The sequence below is a fragment of the Anopheles merus genome, chromosome 3L, assembly GCF_017562075.2.
Source record: "Anopheles merus strain MAF chromosome 3L, AmerM5.1, whole genome shotgun sequence".
In the NCBI taxonomy this organism is placed as follows: Eukaryota; Metazoa; Arthropoda; class Insecta; order Diptera; family Culicidae; genus Anopheles; species Anopheles merus.
In genome coordinates this window covers 14226822-14244499 of record NC_054085.1, presented here as the reverse complement: position 1 = coordinate 14244499, position 17678 = coordinate 14226822, and the positions used below count along the sequence as shown (strand labels likewise).

Genomic DNA, 17678 nt, shown 5'->3' with positions numbered 1-17678 from the left:
TCCACTCAAAAAATGATATTAACAAAAACAAATGGCAGGATAGAGAAACCTGTAATGAAAGAACTACACAAATCGAACAGTGACTTGTACAAACCCTTCCACACATCATTGGCAGAACATTAACAAGCTCCATCACACCCAGCAGATAGAATGGCAAACGCTTTCGGACATTTATCACAACCTCACGCCGAACCGGGCAGGAATAAATCTCTCCCGTTGCGTCATAATTCATCTTAAGCGCTGCGCTAAATGGCTGATCTGTCAGACTTTATCGCTCGATGTGCGTGCGAAGGTACAAACGAACTGAACCGGCCGTACCGTCGCACCACAGCCTGTTCGATCATCAGCATTAAAAGCAATCATACTCGAAGCCCGCTGCTGCTCCATTCCATTACCTTCCTTCCTTCCTCACCGTGTGTGTGTGTGTGTCATTTAGCGACACTTTTTATGTCTTTAATTGGCTGTAAACACGTGCTAAGGCGTCCCACCACCACGCTGCAGACACGCTGCCAAAGAAACGTTCGACCTGGTACGGACAGCAATTATAATGCGTAAGAGGATTTGTTTCCTTTTGCGCCTGCTTCTTCTTTGCTATTCAAAGCAGCAGCCCCTAGAAGAAGAAGGTTCAATGACATTGTGTCTCGAGCGGAGTTCGGGATGGAGATAAATCAATGGAGCGTTTACAATGCTTCCACAAATGCCCCGTAGACGGGACCACCCGAGCATTTGGGTTGAAAACATCAACACGAGAATAGAAAACAAACCCACACACCAACAACACGCAACACCTCTCGATAGACATGCTCGGGGATGGCTGGAACGATTGATCACGATCCTCAGACACTCCCATTCGTGCGTGTGTCTGTGTGCCTTCAAATCTATGAGCTATGACTCAATCTTCGTACCGCGCATACCTACTCGAGCCCGTCGTCTGTCAGCACGGGTTAACGCTGCGTTACCTTGCTGCGGGCGAGCAAGCGACGAACCCTCTTTTTCCCCTTTCGAGATCGCGATCGCTAAAACCATTTGCTCCAGCAATTCCAAGAGATTGCGATCGAAGATCGTGAGTCGATAGTGCGCAAAAACGCGAGGAGATGATGAGGAAGTAGAGAGAGAGAGAGAGAGAGAGAGAGAGAGAGAGAGAGAAAAAAAACGAGAGCACTTCACAGCGCCGGGTGAGCGATTAGGAGAGCCCGCGCGACCCAAAGTGAAATGGATCCATCCCAAGTGCAGTGAAGTGGTTTGTGCTATTTTATTCCATGAATGAATTTTCATTCAGCATCACTCGAGAACGGCGTCAACGGGTTTGCTTTTATTTCTGTTCATTGAAGTGGAGGCAGCAAGAGGTAAAAGAGTGCTCACGCACACCCCTAGCAAACCACACGGATGTCGACATTTAGAACAGGGGGGAGAAGAAACGCCAGGGGAAGCAATCAGTGTGGCTCACCGTTGGGCCCAATAGTGACATCAATGCAATCTCGTAGATCCGTGAGACATAAACGGATACGGGCTAAGGTGCCCCGGAGCACTCGGAGCACTCGGAGCGCTATTTGAGATGAAAACAAATACCTGGGAAGAAAGCGCAGAAATTATGTCAATTTGTTGTGGTGGTGCGTTGGGCGTGTGTGTTTAAAATTACTTCTCGGAGGGAATGTGTTCCCCTGTTTCCTCTTTTCTGTTTGTGGCGACTACCTTTCCATTTTCCTAAGAAGCTAGGAAGGTGTGAAGAAGAGCTAGGCAGAGTTAACCGCCATTCTCTCCCTTTTCTAAGTTCTACGCACAAACGGGAATAAGTGTTTGAGAACCAGTGTCACCAGTGGACACAAGCATTAGCCTCCAAGCGTATCAGCACTCGGCACTTGGGCCGGCGTGTAGACAATGAAAGAAATGGTAAAGTCATAACTATCATATCGAAGTTGAGTGTTGAGTAGAGCGACCAGCTAAAGAAGAAACTGTGGGCCTTCCCACAGTTGCTGGGATGGGATGGTTGGTTGCAGCAACACAAGACCCAGACTGTCAGCTTTGAGCGGCTGATCCAACAGAGAGTACAATAAAGCCTACTCAAATGTCTCTATCTGGTGTCATTTGGATTGTTTGAGGTCAGTCTGGTGAAATCAAATCCCATCAGAATTGTAGAACATTTCAAATGCGTGAATGCTCTTTGGAAAGATATGTTACAACACTGCTGGTGCGTTGATGAGGTGCGGATTCAATTGAGCTAAAAATATTTAAATTAGAAGAAATGAAGAACTATACGTTAAGGTATCCAAAAGGGAGATATTACGTACCCCAATACTACGCTTCTAAAATTTACGGTATCATTCCTTCTTACAAGACGCACAAATGTATCTTCTCCCCTTCTGAGACGCGCGTGGAAACCACAGAAAAGCAAATCATTAAATAACAATCAGCACATAACAGTACTTTAGCTTTTTTTTTATTACTATTTTTTGTTTGTGTGTGTTGTCGTTCGTTTTTTCGCTAAAACGAAAAGGCCGAAAACATACACACAGCTACAATAAAATCCTCAATAAACCTGTCAAACGCGAACCATCGTTAGGCAGGGGGCCCAACAAGGGGCACTTGATTGAAAAAATAAAATAAAACAAACGCAGAAAAGAATCCGCCCGTTGGGCGAGCAGAAAACGAGCTGTAAGCTGTCAAATGTGGCTCTCGATATCGTCTGCCTGCCGGAGCTTCCCAGCACTGTCCTGCGTCATTTCTTCGCTTATCACAACGGCGAATGATCGGACTTGATCGCATTTTTTATTCAAAAATAAACCAAGAAGCAATTTCTGATTTCTTCAAAATTCTGATTAGCATACGTGAAAAGAAGAACAGAAAAATATTCCCAAAACTATAAAGCACAGCTCGCACGATGGCGTAAAAAGGGCGCGTAAATGGAAGTGCGGCGCGGACGCAGCCTGCCGCAGAAAGGGTTAATGCTTCCAAACGCAAATGCTCCGTTCTACTTCATTAACATATTTGCTAAGCCATTAAAATGCTCGCTTCTCAGGTGTGTGTGTGTGTGTGTGTGTGTGTGTGTGTGTGTGTGTGTGTGTGTGTGTGTGTGTGTGTGTGTGTGTGTGTGTGTGTGTGTGTGTGAGAGTGCGTATACCCGATTTTCTGGTTTTTGCCGAAAAGACAAACAACAAATGGTATGGAATAAAAGTTTCATAGCTGTGCGAAACGCGACAGTGAGTGGTTGAAAAAAAAGTGGAGAATTAAACCCGAAAATCTTTTAACCGCGTCGGGCTCGCGCTTGCGCGCGCTGGAACAAGTTTTGCTTCGCGCTTTCCGCCGCCGAAGGGACTGGGACTGGGACTGGTGGTGGTGGCGCGAAATGTTGCTTACGGTCAGCATAATTCAATCGACCTCAGAACCAGCCCCACTCTTGGGAAGGGGGAAGGAACACCGGGAAAGAGAATCGGGGCGGCATGTGCGCAAAGCAAACAAATTCGCAAATAAGTTATGCAATCTTGTCGAAAAGTTTTATTGTTTTCACTTTTGAAACCGAGCCTTTTTCGAGCCTTGGGGTAAAAGGGAAGAGGTTTAATGCGGGGTGCGTGTTCCGGTTGCCCTCGCCTACCTCCCCTCTCGGCTAGTCATTAAAAAAAGACCGGCAGTCCCAGGGAGTGTTCTGGTTCGCGCGGGTGGGAAATGCGAAACGAGTTTGCTTTGCGACGTTTTTTTTCTTTTCACTCATTTTCTTCTTATTTGTTTTCTTTCGCATATAACTCGTCCATTAAAAAAAAATCCGAGCAAATAACTAAAATTTCGCACGCAGTGTAAAACAAAAAAGTGCACTTCACGCATCAAAAGCAAATTGGTTTCAGATTTTACCATTCGCGGTTCGCCCAGCTGTGTTGCCTTTTTTACTTAATTGTGTCTGTGGGTGCACAAATTTGGGGTGGGGACAAGAGTGACATTTTATTTTGGGGTGTGTGTAGCGCGTTTCAAAAGGAAAACAGGTAAAGTGAAAAGGGCATAAATGTCAGTGCCACAACGCGACTGATAGTGCGAGTTGTACGAATTGTTTTATGCCACTCTTCCATTGCCGAACGCCTTCGAAGGCGCCTGAGCCGGCGTGAGTCTGGGAAAAGCAGTCGGGCATAGGAGCGGGAGGTTAGGTTCAATGAACTGGAAGAGGTTTTATGATTCAAAAACAAAAGTAAACCCTTTAAATAGACAACTAAGACACACATTTGAAGCATTAACAGTAAATTTTTTAAGTTGTTTAAGGTCGTAGTTTTCTACTGCATTTCTTAAATACTGTTTCAAACAGTGGCCAGGAAAAAAAACGTAAAGCAGTCACACAATGATTGGATAAAACGCTGCCATCAGAGCTGCGTGTTTTTTTTCTTCAACACTTTATCCAAAAATAGCCTTCCCTTACTTCCGGTTGGTTGCACCGAATCGAAAATCTCCCACCGAAAAAAAAGCGAAAAATAAAACACAAGAAGCCAAAAACCAACCTCAAATTCAAATTTCTCACGCACCAAGCACAAACACCCGTTTAATGCCCCCCCTTAACGAGTTTGTCACATTTGGGTTTGGGCCGAGGTTAAAGTGGCGTCGCGCACACGTACGTTCGAAAGTTTCGCGACTAAATCCGAGCGATCGAGAAGACGACGGAACAAAAACCAAAATTAAAAAAAAAAACGACCCAAAAGGAAAAGCGCTCGAAACACTCTTGTCCAATATATCCAATTTGTCGATAAAGCTGAGCGAAAATTGCGTCATTTCGGGGTGCGTTGGGCTTACGCTAAGATGGTAAGCGACGAACGCCGCACGAGCTGGACGCCCCCTATCTCTCTCCCTACATTGTAGCGGTATTTAGCCGTTGCCGGGTCGAACAGTGGCCCAAATAGAGGAGCAAAAAAAAAACGAGCACTTCCCCGCATTCGGAAGGCATGAGAGAGCAGCAAAATGGTTGTGGCGGATGCGGAAGAGTAGCGGAACCGATGCGAAAACGAATCAAGAAAAACGATCACACACCCCCTCGACCGTTGGGGATGCCGAGCACGTGCATTATCTTCGCGCAAACGAATGTGCGAATGCGCATTAAGCTGCGCTCAAAGGTTTGGAACGTAAAGATTCATTGATCAACGAGGCTCGCAGCACAATTGGTTCATTCCTCTCGTTGGTAGATAAAACGTTTGGCTGAGGAAATAACAGCCAAGTTCTGCTGCTCAAGGAAGCAAATTGACTCCAATATAGCTTTATTAATTGGCTGTTTGTAGAATCCGAAGTGATAGTTGTCTATGCCAAACAACGGCCGCGGATTAGCGTTGCAATTTGTACTTAACGACATTAATAAAAACATCATTTTTTTGTCTGCATTACTTATCCTTGAATAATGCCAGTTCAACTTTCAAATTGTTTGTTAATGCCACTGGCGCTTGGAAGAAAGATTTGTGCACCCCAAAGCGAGGCTAGGGACGCCCAACCTCCAGGCAACCATGTACCATTATTCGCAGGTTTTTGGGGGGTTTTTTTTGTTCGAGCGTGCGTTCTTATCCTGTTTCATTTATCGCGGAACAAGTTGGTCGACTATTATGACATTTTAAGACAACTTTCGCACCGTGCACCAACTCCACAGCATATGTGCGTCACTGACATTTTGACTGTTAAGGTGAGAGGTTTGCCGAGGTGAGGTGAAACATATTCAACAAGAAGCCGGAGCACAGTAAGACAAAATAGAGCACACGCGCTGTCTTTGGGTAGTGTTTTTTTTTTTTTGCTTTACTTTTCCCACATCTCGTTTAATCGAGAGGGAAAGAAAGAGAGCGCGAGGAGACGTAGTAGTTGAATTTGTCAAACCGATCACGTCTGTGCGTTTGCTTGGGGCACCGAGACTTCGGCAAGATATTTCGCTGATCAACCGCTGATCACGAGAAAGCACATTTCGATCGCAATACGCACATACACACACACCTGAACGAGCTTGATTCGGTCGGACCAATTTCTTATTCACATTCGCCACCTGGAACGCCCAAATCAAGGGGGTTGAAAATGACTCAATCTGAGTACACGCGGTACTGCTGTGGGGACTGTTTTGCGTTCAACTTCATGCGTTTCAATTCGCAACGGGCCTTTCCCAGGCTCAAACGAATCGATCCGATTGCAATCGTACCGATAGCGTAATGTATTTATATTCCACCACGACCGCTACACACTCCGATGCTGAGTCATCCAGATGCTGAGCGAAGGGGGATACCCCTTGACCAAACCAAGGACAGGACGTACATAATCCTAAACATGGACTAAAAAGCAAATAAAAGGGAACGTGCGCCACTCTAGGACAGAGCCAAAACAATGCAAACATCGATCACCCCCGGGTTGGCTCGATCTCAAACGCCGATTAGGGTCGACTCCTCCACAATCCCGGGGCTTCACGCAAAAAGAAAAAAAAAAGCTGTGGCTAGGGAATACACTGCGAGTGAATTTCTCATGTTAGTTCCCAGGCGAAGAGTTCTCCCTGCTGGAACTTCAAGCGCCACTCGTAAATCGTGATGCTGATCGGTCGTGAACGTACTCCACAAAGCATCCGTACAATCAATTAACATCTCATCTGGCATTAAGGAGGGATCTCGAGGGATACGGCTAGCGCAAGACACCGAAGGAGGGCGGGCGAGCTAAGAGATCGTGGCCCCCGGGGGAGCTGATCGAGCTTTCATCATCGCTGCAACACTGTTGCAAACGAACCAAACAACCAGAGAGTTTCCCATTCCCAATTGCAATTGAGCTGCAGCGTGTGTGTGTGTGTGTGTGTGTGTGTGTGTGTGTGTGTGGTGTGTGTGTGTGTGTGTGTGTGTGCAGACACGGCAGCCAAACCAAACCGGTAACCGCATGCAGCGCCAACCGACAAAACAGCAGCTTAATGTCACTGCAGCCGCCGGCTTTATTAGTCACCTCGCGGGGCTTGCTGCATTTCAGTCGCTATTAAATAATTGTAATCGCATTCCGGCTAACCGATTACTCGATACGAGGGAGGACATTGGGGAGAAAAACGTTTCATTCACCTATCCGGGTTTTAAAAAGTGCTGCTGCCGTTGAGCACTATGTCTCGAAAAACAAAAATTTGTTGAAAATTTCAGAACCTTCTTGTTTTGATATCGACACTCTCACTTTCGGAAACCTTGAATATGGGTTGAGCAAATTGACGACACTCGCATTTTTTGTTGGTTTGGTAACCTTGTCGCGGTACTACAAATATGCATAGCAGAGCCCAAGAGACACTAGAGGCACTATTTGATCAGCTGGTTGTGGCTCTTGTTCCTTTTTTTGTCGTATTTTGCCCATAGTGGTGCTCCGGCTGACTGTTGGAAGCAAAACCACACAGCCTAACCTCAACTCCGACGTCTAGCTGCGGCTGTGCTGGGATTAAATAACTAATCCTTGTCTCTCTCACTCAAGTATGAAGCTCACTCAGGCAGCTCTGGAACGTGAACGTGCACCGGAAGCAATGCAATCGATCTCGCGTGCAGCCTTGCAAAGCAGCCATGCTTTTTGCAATGCTTTCCAGAGGAACCATTAGTTGGAGGACCTGCCACACGACAAAACATGCCAGACGTTTCCACCCAATCGTCTGTTAGGACCTAATTCCAATCAGTTCTTAGACAAATGAAGTGACATTTCAGCACCGACTAGGGTATTAGATACGCAAAACAAACAAGGACAAGGGAGTGGAAGGTTGCAAAAACAAACCCCAAGCGGGACCATCGAAAATGTTAACCAGATCGAATATTATTCGGAGAATAAGCGTGCTGGGTTTTGTATCTAATCGTACTACCGCGATGAGGTTTAAGGCGCACACTTGGGCAAATATTTTCCATCTCTCCCTCTCTCGGCAGCCTCCCGGACGAAGCTTCGAGCGTTACTATCTAGAACAGTCGATGGGAGGAAGAAGAGACCGTGCACGGTTAACAAAAAAACCTTGACAAGCACGCCTCATCCTCCCGTGTACGTCATTGTACGCCTTCAACCCAACGCTTCAGTTGACAGTTGCTCCATTTGTTGCGGTAGTGCTGAGCAACACACGGCGAAGACAGTGTGGCGTGCTGTACAAATGCCAATATTGATTCAAGTGATCGCATCCAGCCATCCCGTGCCCGGGCATTACGTAAAGCCGGTCCCAGGCTGATGGGGAAGTGTATCACATCCAGGAGTACCCGGAAACATTGGCAACCACTCTAGGGACCAGCAAACTTACCATCCATCTTGTTCTGCAGGCTGTGCGGGGAGTCGGGAATGGTGTCCGGCAGCGAATCGCCGTCCGAGTTGAGGCTGTACGAGTGTTCGGTTTTGATCGGCATGCACGTCCCGATGATGGCGTCCGTCATCAGCTTGTCGTTCAGGATGACCGGCGGCAGCTTCGAGTGTGGATCCATCCAGTCCTGGATGTCCGGATAGTTGGACATCTTCAGCGTGTCCTGGAGGTTCTGTTGGAAATTGGGAAAACACAACACAACACGATCAGTTTCTAATTGAATCGAACAAAAACAAAACAACAGCACTGTTTGTTTGCATTATGTTAAGTGAGTATGGAAATGATGTTGTGAGTGCTTGCTGTTTGGCTCTCCCGGAAGCCCACCGGAACGGTCAAAGATGCTGTCATCACGCTTCGATGATCTCACGTGCCATCTTTCGCGTATGCTTTCGTATAAATTATTCATCTTCGGGTGCAGGTTGAAAGTATCGTTCGATTGAAGTTGTGCCGCACGAAAGTAAACACAGAAAGAGAGAGAGAGAGAGAGCAAGAGAGAAGGAGAGGAAGCGCCTCGCAAGGTACATCGAGCGAGCCCATTCTTGTACAATCTTCAAGAGGGGATCTGTTTCATTCAAGCAGCACCAGCTCGAGTGAGCTTACTCCCGTCACCGTTTCTTTCATCTTCGTCGCGGCGCCTTAAACGTCACATAGCTGCCATCAATTTCAGCCTTTTATGAGCGATCTGTATCACAAACGCTCCATTTCTGGAAGCGCAATGAACGGTTAAACGGCCGCTTGATCAACTTCCAATCGAGCTGATCGCGCTGAATTGCTCTGCTCGCGCGGCATCACCTGGCGCCGAAAGTAATTTGTCCGCCCGTGGCCCAACATTCCGACCGTTTCTAAAGTTACACATTCTCCCCCGCATACGGTTAACAAACGGTACAAGCACAAAACATTCGAGCCCCACGGGACAGCTTAAACATCAATTAAAGTGTCTCTCGAATCGCATCGAGGGGGTTCGTTCTTTACGCGCTCGCTGCAGTCTATCGTTTTGTGTGTGTACGCTGTACAATAAATCGATCTCGTTCCAGCCGCCCGGTACGGGTATGGCTTTTGAAATAATTATCCTCACAATCGGAATGTGGGCCGTATGACAAATCGCTGCCACATATTCCCACCAGCAAAAAAACGGATCAAACGACTTCAATGCACGTCGAGCGAGGGTTGGCGTACGAATTTTAAACGATTTAGTAGATTCGATGTTTTTGAAAGTTCTTTAAGAGCTTTCGAAAGTGCGTGCATGCACTTTCCTTTCCCTATGCGTCCCTCACCTCTACTGCACCCGTACGGGGGCAACAGAACGCAGGGCTCGGCAATGATGATGATGATGGATTTAGCTTAAAACAAAAAAAAATAGCCCCAAGATTAAGTTGTTCAACTGCTGCCCCGCCCCGTGGCAAAGAGAGCGAATGGAACCGGTCCTTTTGTGAAGAAGGAAAAGACGCTTCGTATTGCATGGGTAACGGTAACGGCGTTGTATTTTCCCTTCCCTTGCAAGCGCTCACATTCCCGGCCACATTCTCAGTCGCATTCCCGGGCAAAGGGTATTAGTTTTTTTTGTTGTATTATTTCACTTGCTTTTAAATACCAATCAAAGGGCATACATAAACACAAAAAACAGAACGGAAAACATACGCATCGAGCATTAATGTTCACAGCGAGAAAAACGGCTTTTTTCCCGTCCCGGTTTTTGCAGCAACATTCTAAGCGCACATCAGCAGCGAAACAAATTAACCTTCTATCGCGGGGGGGCAAACCCGATCATTAGCATACGTAGGGGTGTAAGTAGGGTTGGTCCCATACCGAAACGGGTCTTCTCTGTACGCACCTGTTGGTTCCAAAATTGCTCCCATGCATTCACCCAGTTTTTTTTTATTTCAACGGGAGCACATTGCACATTCGTGAGGCTTGGTTGTTCATCATTTTCACAGGTCCCATCCATTCCTTCGCTATTTATTGCCTTGTGAGGTGAGTAAACACTGTTTTTACTCCGTCCGTTTGCATGTGAACGAGCTGCTAATCATAACAACAAAAGGGCGGCATTTTTATTTGCCCTCACCGACAGCTTCATTTAATTGACTTCACGTCCGTTGCTGCTGTTTGCTAGTAATAGGAATAATAGGAATTTAAACGAACGATTTCAACTGTTCGAGCGGCGACGAACCTTTTGTTTGATTTCTTTTTGCTTTTTTTGAGACATTAACATTTTCTAATATTGTTTTCAATCGAAACTGTGTTTTATTGTTGACAAGACCATCCGCTGCTTTACTTTATTCCCCAGGCAAAGACGCCCAAAAGCCCGATCGTGAACGAGAAAAGCACGATCGGTCGAACCCTCTTTCCAAAATGCGCGCGCATACCATCAGAACAAAGCCATTTCCATTTGAAGAAAGGAAAGGTCGCACATTTGTGTTTACCTTTCTTCTTTTCTGCCCGCCCTTTGCACCACCACCACCCTTCCACCCATTTCACACGTGCATCCGAGCGCAGTTCGATAACGCGTAACGCCGCATCGATGGCGGTGCGGTGCGACACTTTGCCGCGAACATCGAAACAGGTAGAACTACTTTCATTTTCCAAACCTGATATCCCTTTTGCGCTAACTATCACCCTTTTTATCCCCGCACACCATCCGCCCCTTCGTTGTCCACCCCTTTGTAAACACACACACACACACACATACTACACTATCTAGATCCTTTCCTTTCACCGCGGAGCCGCGGCCCTTTTCGGGGTTGGTCCGGACCGGCACACAAACGAGCCCTTTACAGTTTCCTTTAAGCGCAACGCATAAAACTTGTGGCACTTTGTGTGGCAAAAGGGGAAAGATGGCTTTTTGCCCTCTCTCTCTCTCCTTCTCTTTCTCCTTTCCACAATACCTTTCTTTTACTTTTGCTCTTCGCATATCTCCAGCATATCCGTGTTTGATCCTTTCGTTTTTCTCTCTTTCTCCGCTTACTTGCGGACCGTTGTATAATTCGAACAGCAAAGGCTCAAGAAATACAATAAAAGAATCTCAAACGAGTGCTGTCCTTTTCCGGAGTTTTTTTTTGTTCAAGACAGGCACCGTTTAATTCTACACGCTGAGGACACTGTGCGTGACTTTTTGGAGCTCAACCAGCGGACGTTTCCCAGCGTGCCCATTGAAGGTATGCATTTTCTCATCATCCTTCGCTTTCTTCTCCGTCTTCTTTTTTACTTCTACACGTTCCGCTCCGATCGGTGAAAGAAAAGTGCTATCGCCGCACAACTACCGCACTTAAAATCGATCGAGTTTTTGGGATGGGGATTGAAAAGAGGCAGAAGCGTGAAGAAGGCAAACGAAGCGAACAGAATCGAACGAAAGGCCGCCCGAAACCGAAATGATCCGGGGCACACAGCGCGGCGTGGAAAATACCGAAACCGATTATCGCTTATTATTTTAGTACGTAGTACACGATTATGATTATTAAAGAGGCAGAAAACAATCTTATTAATCGATACCTGCGTGCGTGACTGCCGGGTCGAGGTGGTCCGGTGATATTGGTCGGCATATTTCGTCCTGCTTCGCTGCTGAAAGCGCGCTCCATTGCATCAAAAGGAGGAATGTATTTAAAACAGATCTTGCTGTGCCTCGTGAAGGACAGTTTCTTGTTGAAGAAAAAAGGGAGAAAAAAGTCCTTTTTCTCATGCCTATAAAAAAGGTTCCAAAATGAAACCATTCGTTACAGGATTGCTTTAGGGAAGGAGGGCAATTTCAGGCACATCATGTCACAAACCGGAAGCTCCAATGAGCTGCTTAAGGATGGTGTAATTGAGAAATAATAATGATGCTCGTCCAGTGTCATTCTGATTAAATAATACAGAATATAGCAAGGGGAAGAAGACATAGAAGAGCTGGTGCTACGTTAAATCTATTCCAAGTGAACGGTTTTTACTTATCTTCTGGAATTAATCTTCGTTTGCACCGTCCAAAGGTTAAATAGGAAAGAGTATGAAAGAATGCTAACCACTCTCATCAATTCCACCAAACAAACACACACACACACAGACACACACAAACACACCTTCTAAAAATCGCCTACATTTCGCCCTCCCGTGCCGAAACCATGACGAACGACTTTGCGAAACGATACGTTAGGCAACCATAGAAAAAAAACACCTCGCGTTGCCGTGTCGAACGCGTTTTTGTCGGCTGTTTTGTGACTTTCACTGCTTCAACTATTTAACCACTCGCTTCATCGTCCTTCCCCGTTGGTCTGCCCTTGTTGGCGTACGCAAATTCCTAAACTGCATGCATGCGCCTTCTGCATCCCTCCCGCGCGAGCACGATCTATCTAGCGCTATGCCAATCCATTTCACCTTCTTAGGCGGGACCGAGCGAGCGTATTGATCGGCGAACCCAACAAAACCAACCACCCTGCATGGGGTGGAGTCTCGCACTCTCTGCCCTAAGTGATCGTGTTTCTCTTGCTGTCAAGAACTGAGCTTCCTCCGGGCTTGCCTCACCCGACGCGCTCCGGCGATGATTGGGCCCAAAATGATATTGTGGCGCTGTAGCGCAGGGCTTTTGTGACGGGGGTGACCTAACCACCAAGAGCCGGGGAGTGTGTGTGTGTGTGCCAACGGTACCCTGGACCCGCGCAGGACGCGCCCGAAATCCTAACGCCCCGAAACAGTTTCACATTTGACCCAGAAAGCGGCCACAACTTCGAAACTAAAGCTGGACACAGATTTAGCTACAGACCGAGTGCGTGTGTGTGAGCGGGTCAAAAAATCGGTTTCTTACATGGGTCGTTTTTGTTTTTGTTTTTTTTTTTTGGTTTGCAAAAATCCACGATTACACAATCCGCAATCTCCGGTCACACCGGGCTGGCGAGGTGTTTGAAAACACGGGAGGTGTTTTATTTTTCCATCCGCTCCATCGTACCCGAGCGTGACAGAAACAGCCTGTATCGACACGGAGAGGAAATCAATCGGTTTTTTTTTTGCTTTCGGTGTTTCTTTCACGCAAGGAAATTAAAGGTTTACGCAATAATGTTGCGAGTGTATGCCCTCAGGGGGAAGCGACAAGACCGGTAGCGGCGAGAGAAACACAATTTTAACCTCAAAACTCAATCTCACTTTCATTGCGTTTTTATCACAGTTTCCAACGCGTTCCTTAACTTAGGCCACCAATAAGTTTGAGTTTTGGTAGACAGAACGGTGACGAATTCACGTCACTCGATGCAAACTGTGACCAGCGCGAGTCAAGAAATCCTTCAGCTTGTGTAAATATTTAACGATTTTGAGGTTCCTTTTCGGCCACTGTGTGCATGCGCGTTTAATGCATGAAGCGCATCGAATACTGCCGGCCGTCACGCTACAAGTAATCTACCCCAAAAAAGGAGACGGAAGAATAATAGACCATCATGACGATGGCAAAACGAAGGCTCCCCAAAACGAACAGTGCAGCTTAGAAGATGCACATACACACAACAACAAAAAAACGCTCAAACTTACATTGAAAGTGAAACTGCCGCTTCGTTTCCTTTCATTTGCACATTGTGTGTACCTTCAACTGAGCTGAAGAGTGCATAATGTGTTGACATTTCAGAATCCGGCGAAGGCGAAAGGGGTGGAATTGTGACAAACAACAACAAGAATGAAGACAACCTCTAGCAAGGAAAAAAACAAATCCGGGCAAGCGTACACGAAATGAAGCGAAAATTTAAATAAATCGCCTCTCACCAGGCTAGGCCGCGGGCATCATTTTTCACCGCGCTGCGGCACCTTTCCATTATGCGGCTACGAAACGAGTTTGCCAATTTTTGGAGCACAGGCTGAGCGTGCGGGCCACCCCTCCCCCTCTCCCCCCACCGCTTCTCTCTTCCCTGTCAAATGTCAAACGGTCCTCATCTATCTTTCACTTGTGATTCACTTACTGTCTAAAATCGAAAGCAAACGCTCGCTCCGTACGATGGGATGGTTGGCAATACGCTAAACAACGGGCGATTCATAGCGAGCTGCACCCAGCAGAAACTGCACGATCATCTTCATTACTACACGGCTGCTGATTGATTTGATGACACATTTTTCGCTCCATTCGATGGAATACGGAAAACCGAATCATAACTCACACACATGGGGCGAAGGGCGATAATTGTGTGTTTTGCTTCCCCAAAGTGAAGATCGTGGAATAAAGTATGAGAAAGAAAGGCTATTCTCACGGAAATTTAAAACTCTTTAAAAATTATTACCATACCATTAAAGTGATCAAAAGCTCAAAACAAATTATGAAGCGCATAAAACATAACCACCCATAAGCCGGATGCTGCCATGTTATTAGCAACAATAAAATAAAACTCAATTTCCAACGCGTTCAGTTCCATTTCACCGTCTGCTTGTTTCCAAGCGCCCGTTGCAAGAGCATTCAGTTGCACTGAATCTACTCTTAGCGCGCTGCAGCACAATTTGCATATGATCCGTACAATCGTAGCAGGGACGTCACAGTGAAAACCTTTCGCCTTTTCGCGGTTCACAAACGCTTTAATTTTCGCAACAAAAAATACCAAACAAAACAGTATCGATCAGCACCCTCCCCGGAGGCACCGAGCTACAAAAGATTGATCGCCCTGCAGACGACGAACCCGGTGGAGAAGAAAGTGTGTTTGTATGTAATTAATCGTGATTGATTTTTTCGCGAATAATGCGCACCGACAGCTACAAAAAAAGCAACAAAATAACCCACACACACACGGTTACGCCCTGCACGCTTTTTCGATTTTATAATGCCCTATACACCCTTCTGGTCGCTCGGACTGATAAGCGGGCAGTTGACTTTCTCCTTTCATATTTTCGCTCTCCTTCTCTCCCCATCTTTTGAGCTTCCGGAGCATCAGGGAGCAGGGGAGTAACGAACTCATTTACCTTCCACTCACTCTCTGATTAGCGTGCGGCCGCAATTTTGTGCAAACGGTGTAATTTTGGTTCTGCACCGAACGACGAACCCGATCCAGGTGGGGGATTTTAACAAAATCGTGGCAAACTGCTACGAAACGAATGATCCTGGTTATTAGCAAGATCTATTTGAACGTACACACGCTCCACAGCAACGATAGTACGTTCCCTGCTTATCACGTCATGCCGTTTTTAACACAGCACTCCACGAGCGCCCTTATCGGTCAAGGGTGTTGGCCGACTGCACGAAGATCAAGTGCAGCAAACGCGTGCGGGATTATTCATCCACCGGCTCTCGTGTTTCACAGCCCCACGTGATCGCTACCCGCTGCAACTGCAGTTGTTTGTCCGAGCAAGCAAAAAACCCCGAACGCAGCATGCATCTCTTCAGTCACATTGTTTGTTCATTCATAAAACAACTGTAAAGGTTCGATGGGGGAGACGGTAAGGTGCAAATATGAGTAGCGTGTTCTGTATCAGGGTGTTTGGAATTATGAATGAAACTTGAGAGGAATGGTTGGTACAGAACAAGACCATTTCTTGGGACAGTCGACGGGGTTGATTTTTGCACCGATTTGTATGATTTGCTTACAGACTGGTTTCTAGGTTTGGGAAAACCCCAACAACCCTATGTCGCCAAAGATGACGCAAGCCTCAGCTCCACAGATCTCCATATCTTAAAGCGTGTTTGCCACTCACGCTCTCTTTCTCTTGAAAAAAAGCCTAAGCTAGCCTAATCTCGGCATGACACGATGACTCACTCCATTTGCACCAGCCTCCCAATACATTACTCAACATTCGCTTGGAAATTGCAGTGTCGTTGCAGGTTCCACATGCGCCCCAAAGCCAGCACCAAACCTCTTTTCTCCACCAGAACAACCACGATGACGCCCAGTGCCTTTCGAAAACTCCCAACCGGATCGAACAATCGAACCCTGGGTGGCTGTCGCTGCTAGGGGCATAACGGTTTCTTGGCGCAGACCCTATTACCTTCCCGCCCGTGTCGCCCGGGTCACCGCTGGGAGCGACGCAATTCCTCGACCTCTCGAACGGTTGAGACATATCGCCGGCAGCGTCTCCTAAGCGCCAAACGGCTCTCGGGTTCAGCAGATCTTGGGTCCGTACGATGTTACATTCTTCGTGGTACAAGGGAGCAAGCGACGACCACCAGCAGCTACCGTGTGCACAATGGCCCGCGGACAGGTTCGTTCTTTGGAACCCGCTGCACACATTCCAACTGCGGGCAGGTAAGAATGTGCGGAATGTTTGGTCTTTCGGTGCACTTCGGGAATCAAGGGCAGCTTACGACTTACGGCTGTAGAGAGAGAGACAGAGACACAGAGTGAACCAGTTTCGATCAGCAGGAATTAAACAGAAGTTTACCCACTGCTGATCTGTTTTTTTTTTGCAGGAGTTTAGCAATGCTCGTGTCTCTCTCCGTGTGCGTTAGGTGAAGAAACTCTAATGCCACACCCGTCCTTGACATCGTTCCGCCAACTGACAATGAACTTCCGCACGATTAGTCACCACCATCAACCTGTTGAAGCTAATCGGCACAGTACGCTGTTCGCAAACTTATGCTAAGTAGATGAGTAAGCATCACACACACACGAAGCCCACTCCAGCATACCTTCCTCCCATTTTTAGCATGCCGCACACATCAAACTTTCGAACTATCAAAAAAAAAAAAAAAAACAAGCAGCATGGGTGGGTGCACCTCACACTCAATCTTTTGCTACCCGTATTTGTTCCCAATGTTGTAGATTCTGCGCCGCAAATAAATAGATGCACCACACACACACAGGGTCTGCCCCAGGATTACCCCCGGATTGTGAAAGTAGGTCAAACCCCACACGGGTAGGATAGGTACCACCGCTGGGGTGTGCAAAATACCACCCGAAAAACAGCGCGCCCAAGAATGTGTGCAACCAATATAACAAGAACTCCCCTCCGTCCCCATCATTACCCCTTTTAGGGAAGGCCCCCTCCCTCTAGTGCCGTATTCGATGAGCAATACCCACTGGAATCTACTACGCCGTAGCGCGCGCGCCGCTGGAACTTTCTGACAAATTGGGGCCTTAACTGTCGCTAAATGGGCCAACAACATCCGAGTTTTGCTGGACAGATTTTGCGACGCTGATTGTGGTGCGGCGTCCGATCCACTGCGGCCGAGTGAATTATTATGAATGAGATGGGAGTGTGTGTGTGTGCCGGTCGCTTAATCCGTCAAAGCTCGGCGTAAGGAGGGGAACGAAGATGTCAATGAACCTCCGCTCGGACTCCGCTGGGTATTAAATTGATGCTTACTCATCGCCACTGACCGGAATCGTCGTCGTCTTTGCACGGCTGTCGCGTTTAATTTATGCAGCAGCACCGTTTGTGATGCGAATAATACTCCTCCACCGAAAACGGGGCAGAGGGAGATCCGATGACAACTGGACAGATGCTTCACAGATTGGAGCAAATCGGTCCACCACTTGTGGCG

The 17678-nt window shown here is 47.0% G+C and overlaps 1 protein-coding gene across 3 annotated transcripts in view; it reads right to left on the bottom strand.

The window, feature by feature from the left end:
* Window positions 1-17678, bottom strand: part of LOC121600349 (cyclic AMP response element-binding protein A) — a 97978-nt gene that overhangs the window by 11423 nt on the left and 68877 nt on the right. For all 3 annotated transcript variants that reach the window (XM_041928842.1, XM_041928843.1, XM_041928844.1), the window contains one exon: window positions 8216-8444. In XM_041928842.1, the coding sequence (XP_041784776.1) occupies window positions 8216-8444 (229 nt within the window). The remainder of the gene's footprint in view (window positions 1-8215; window positions 8445-17678) is intronic.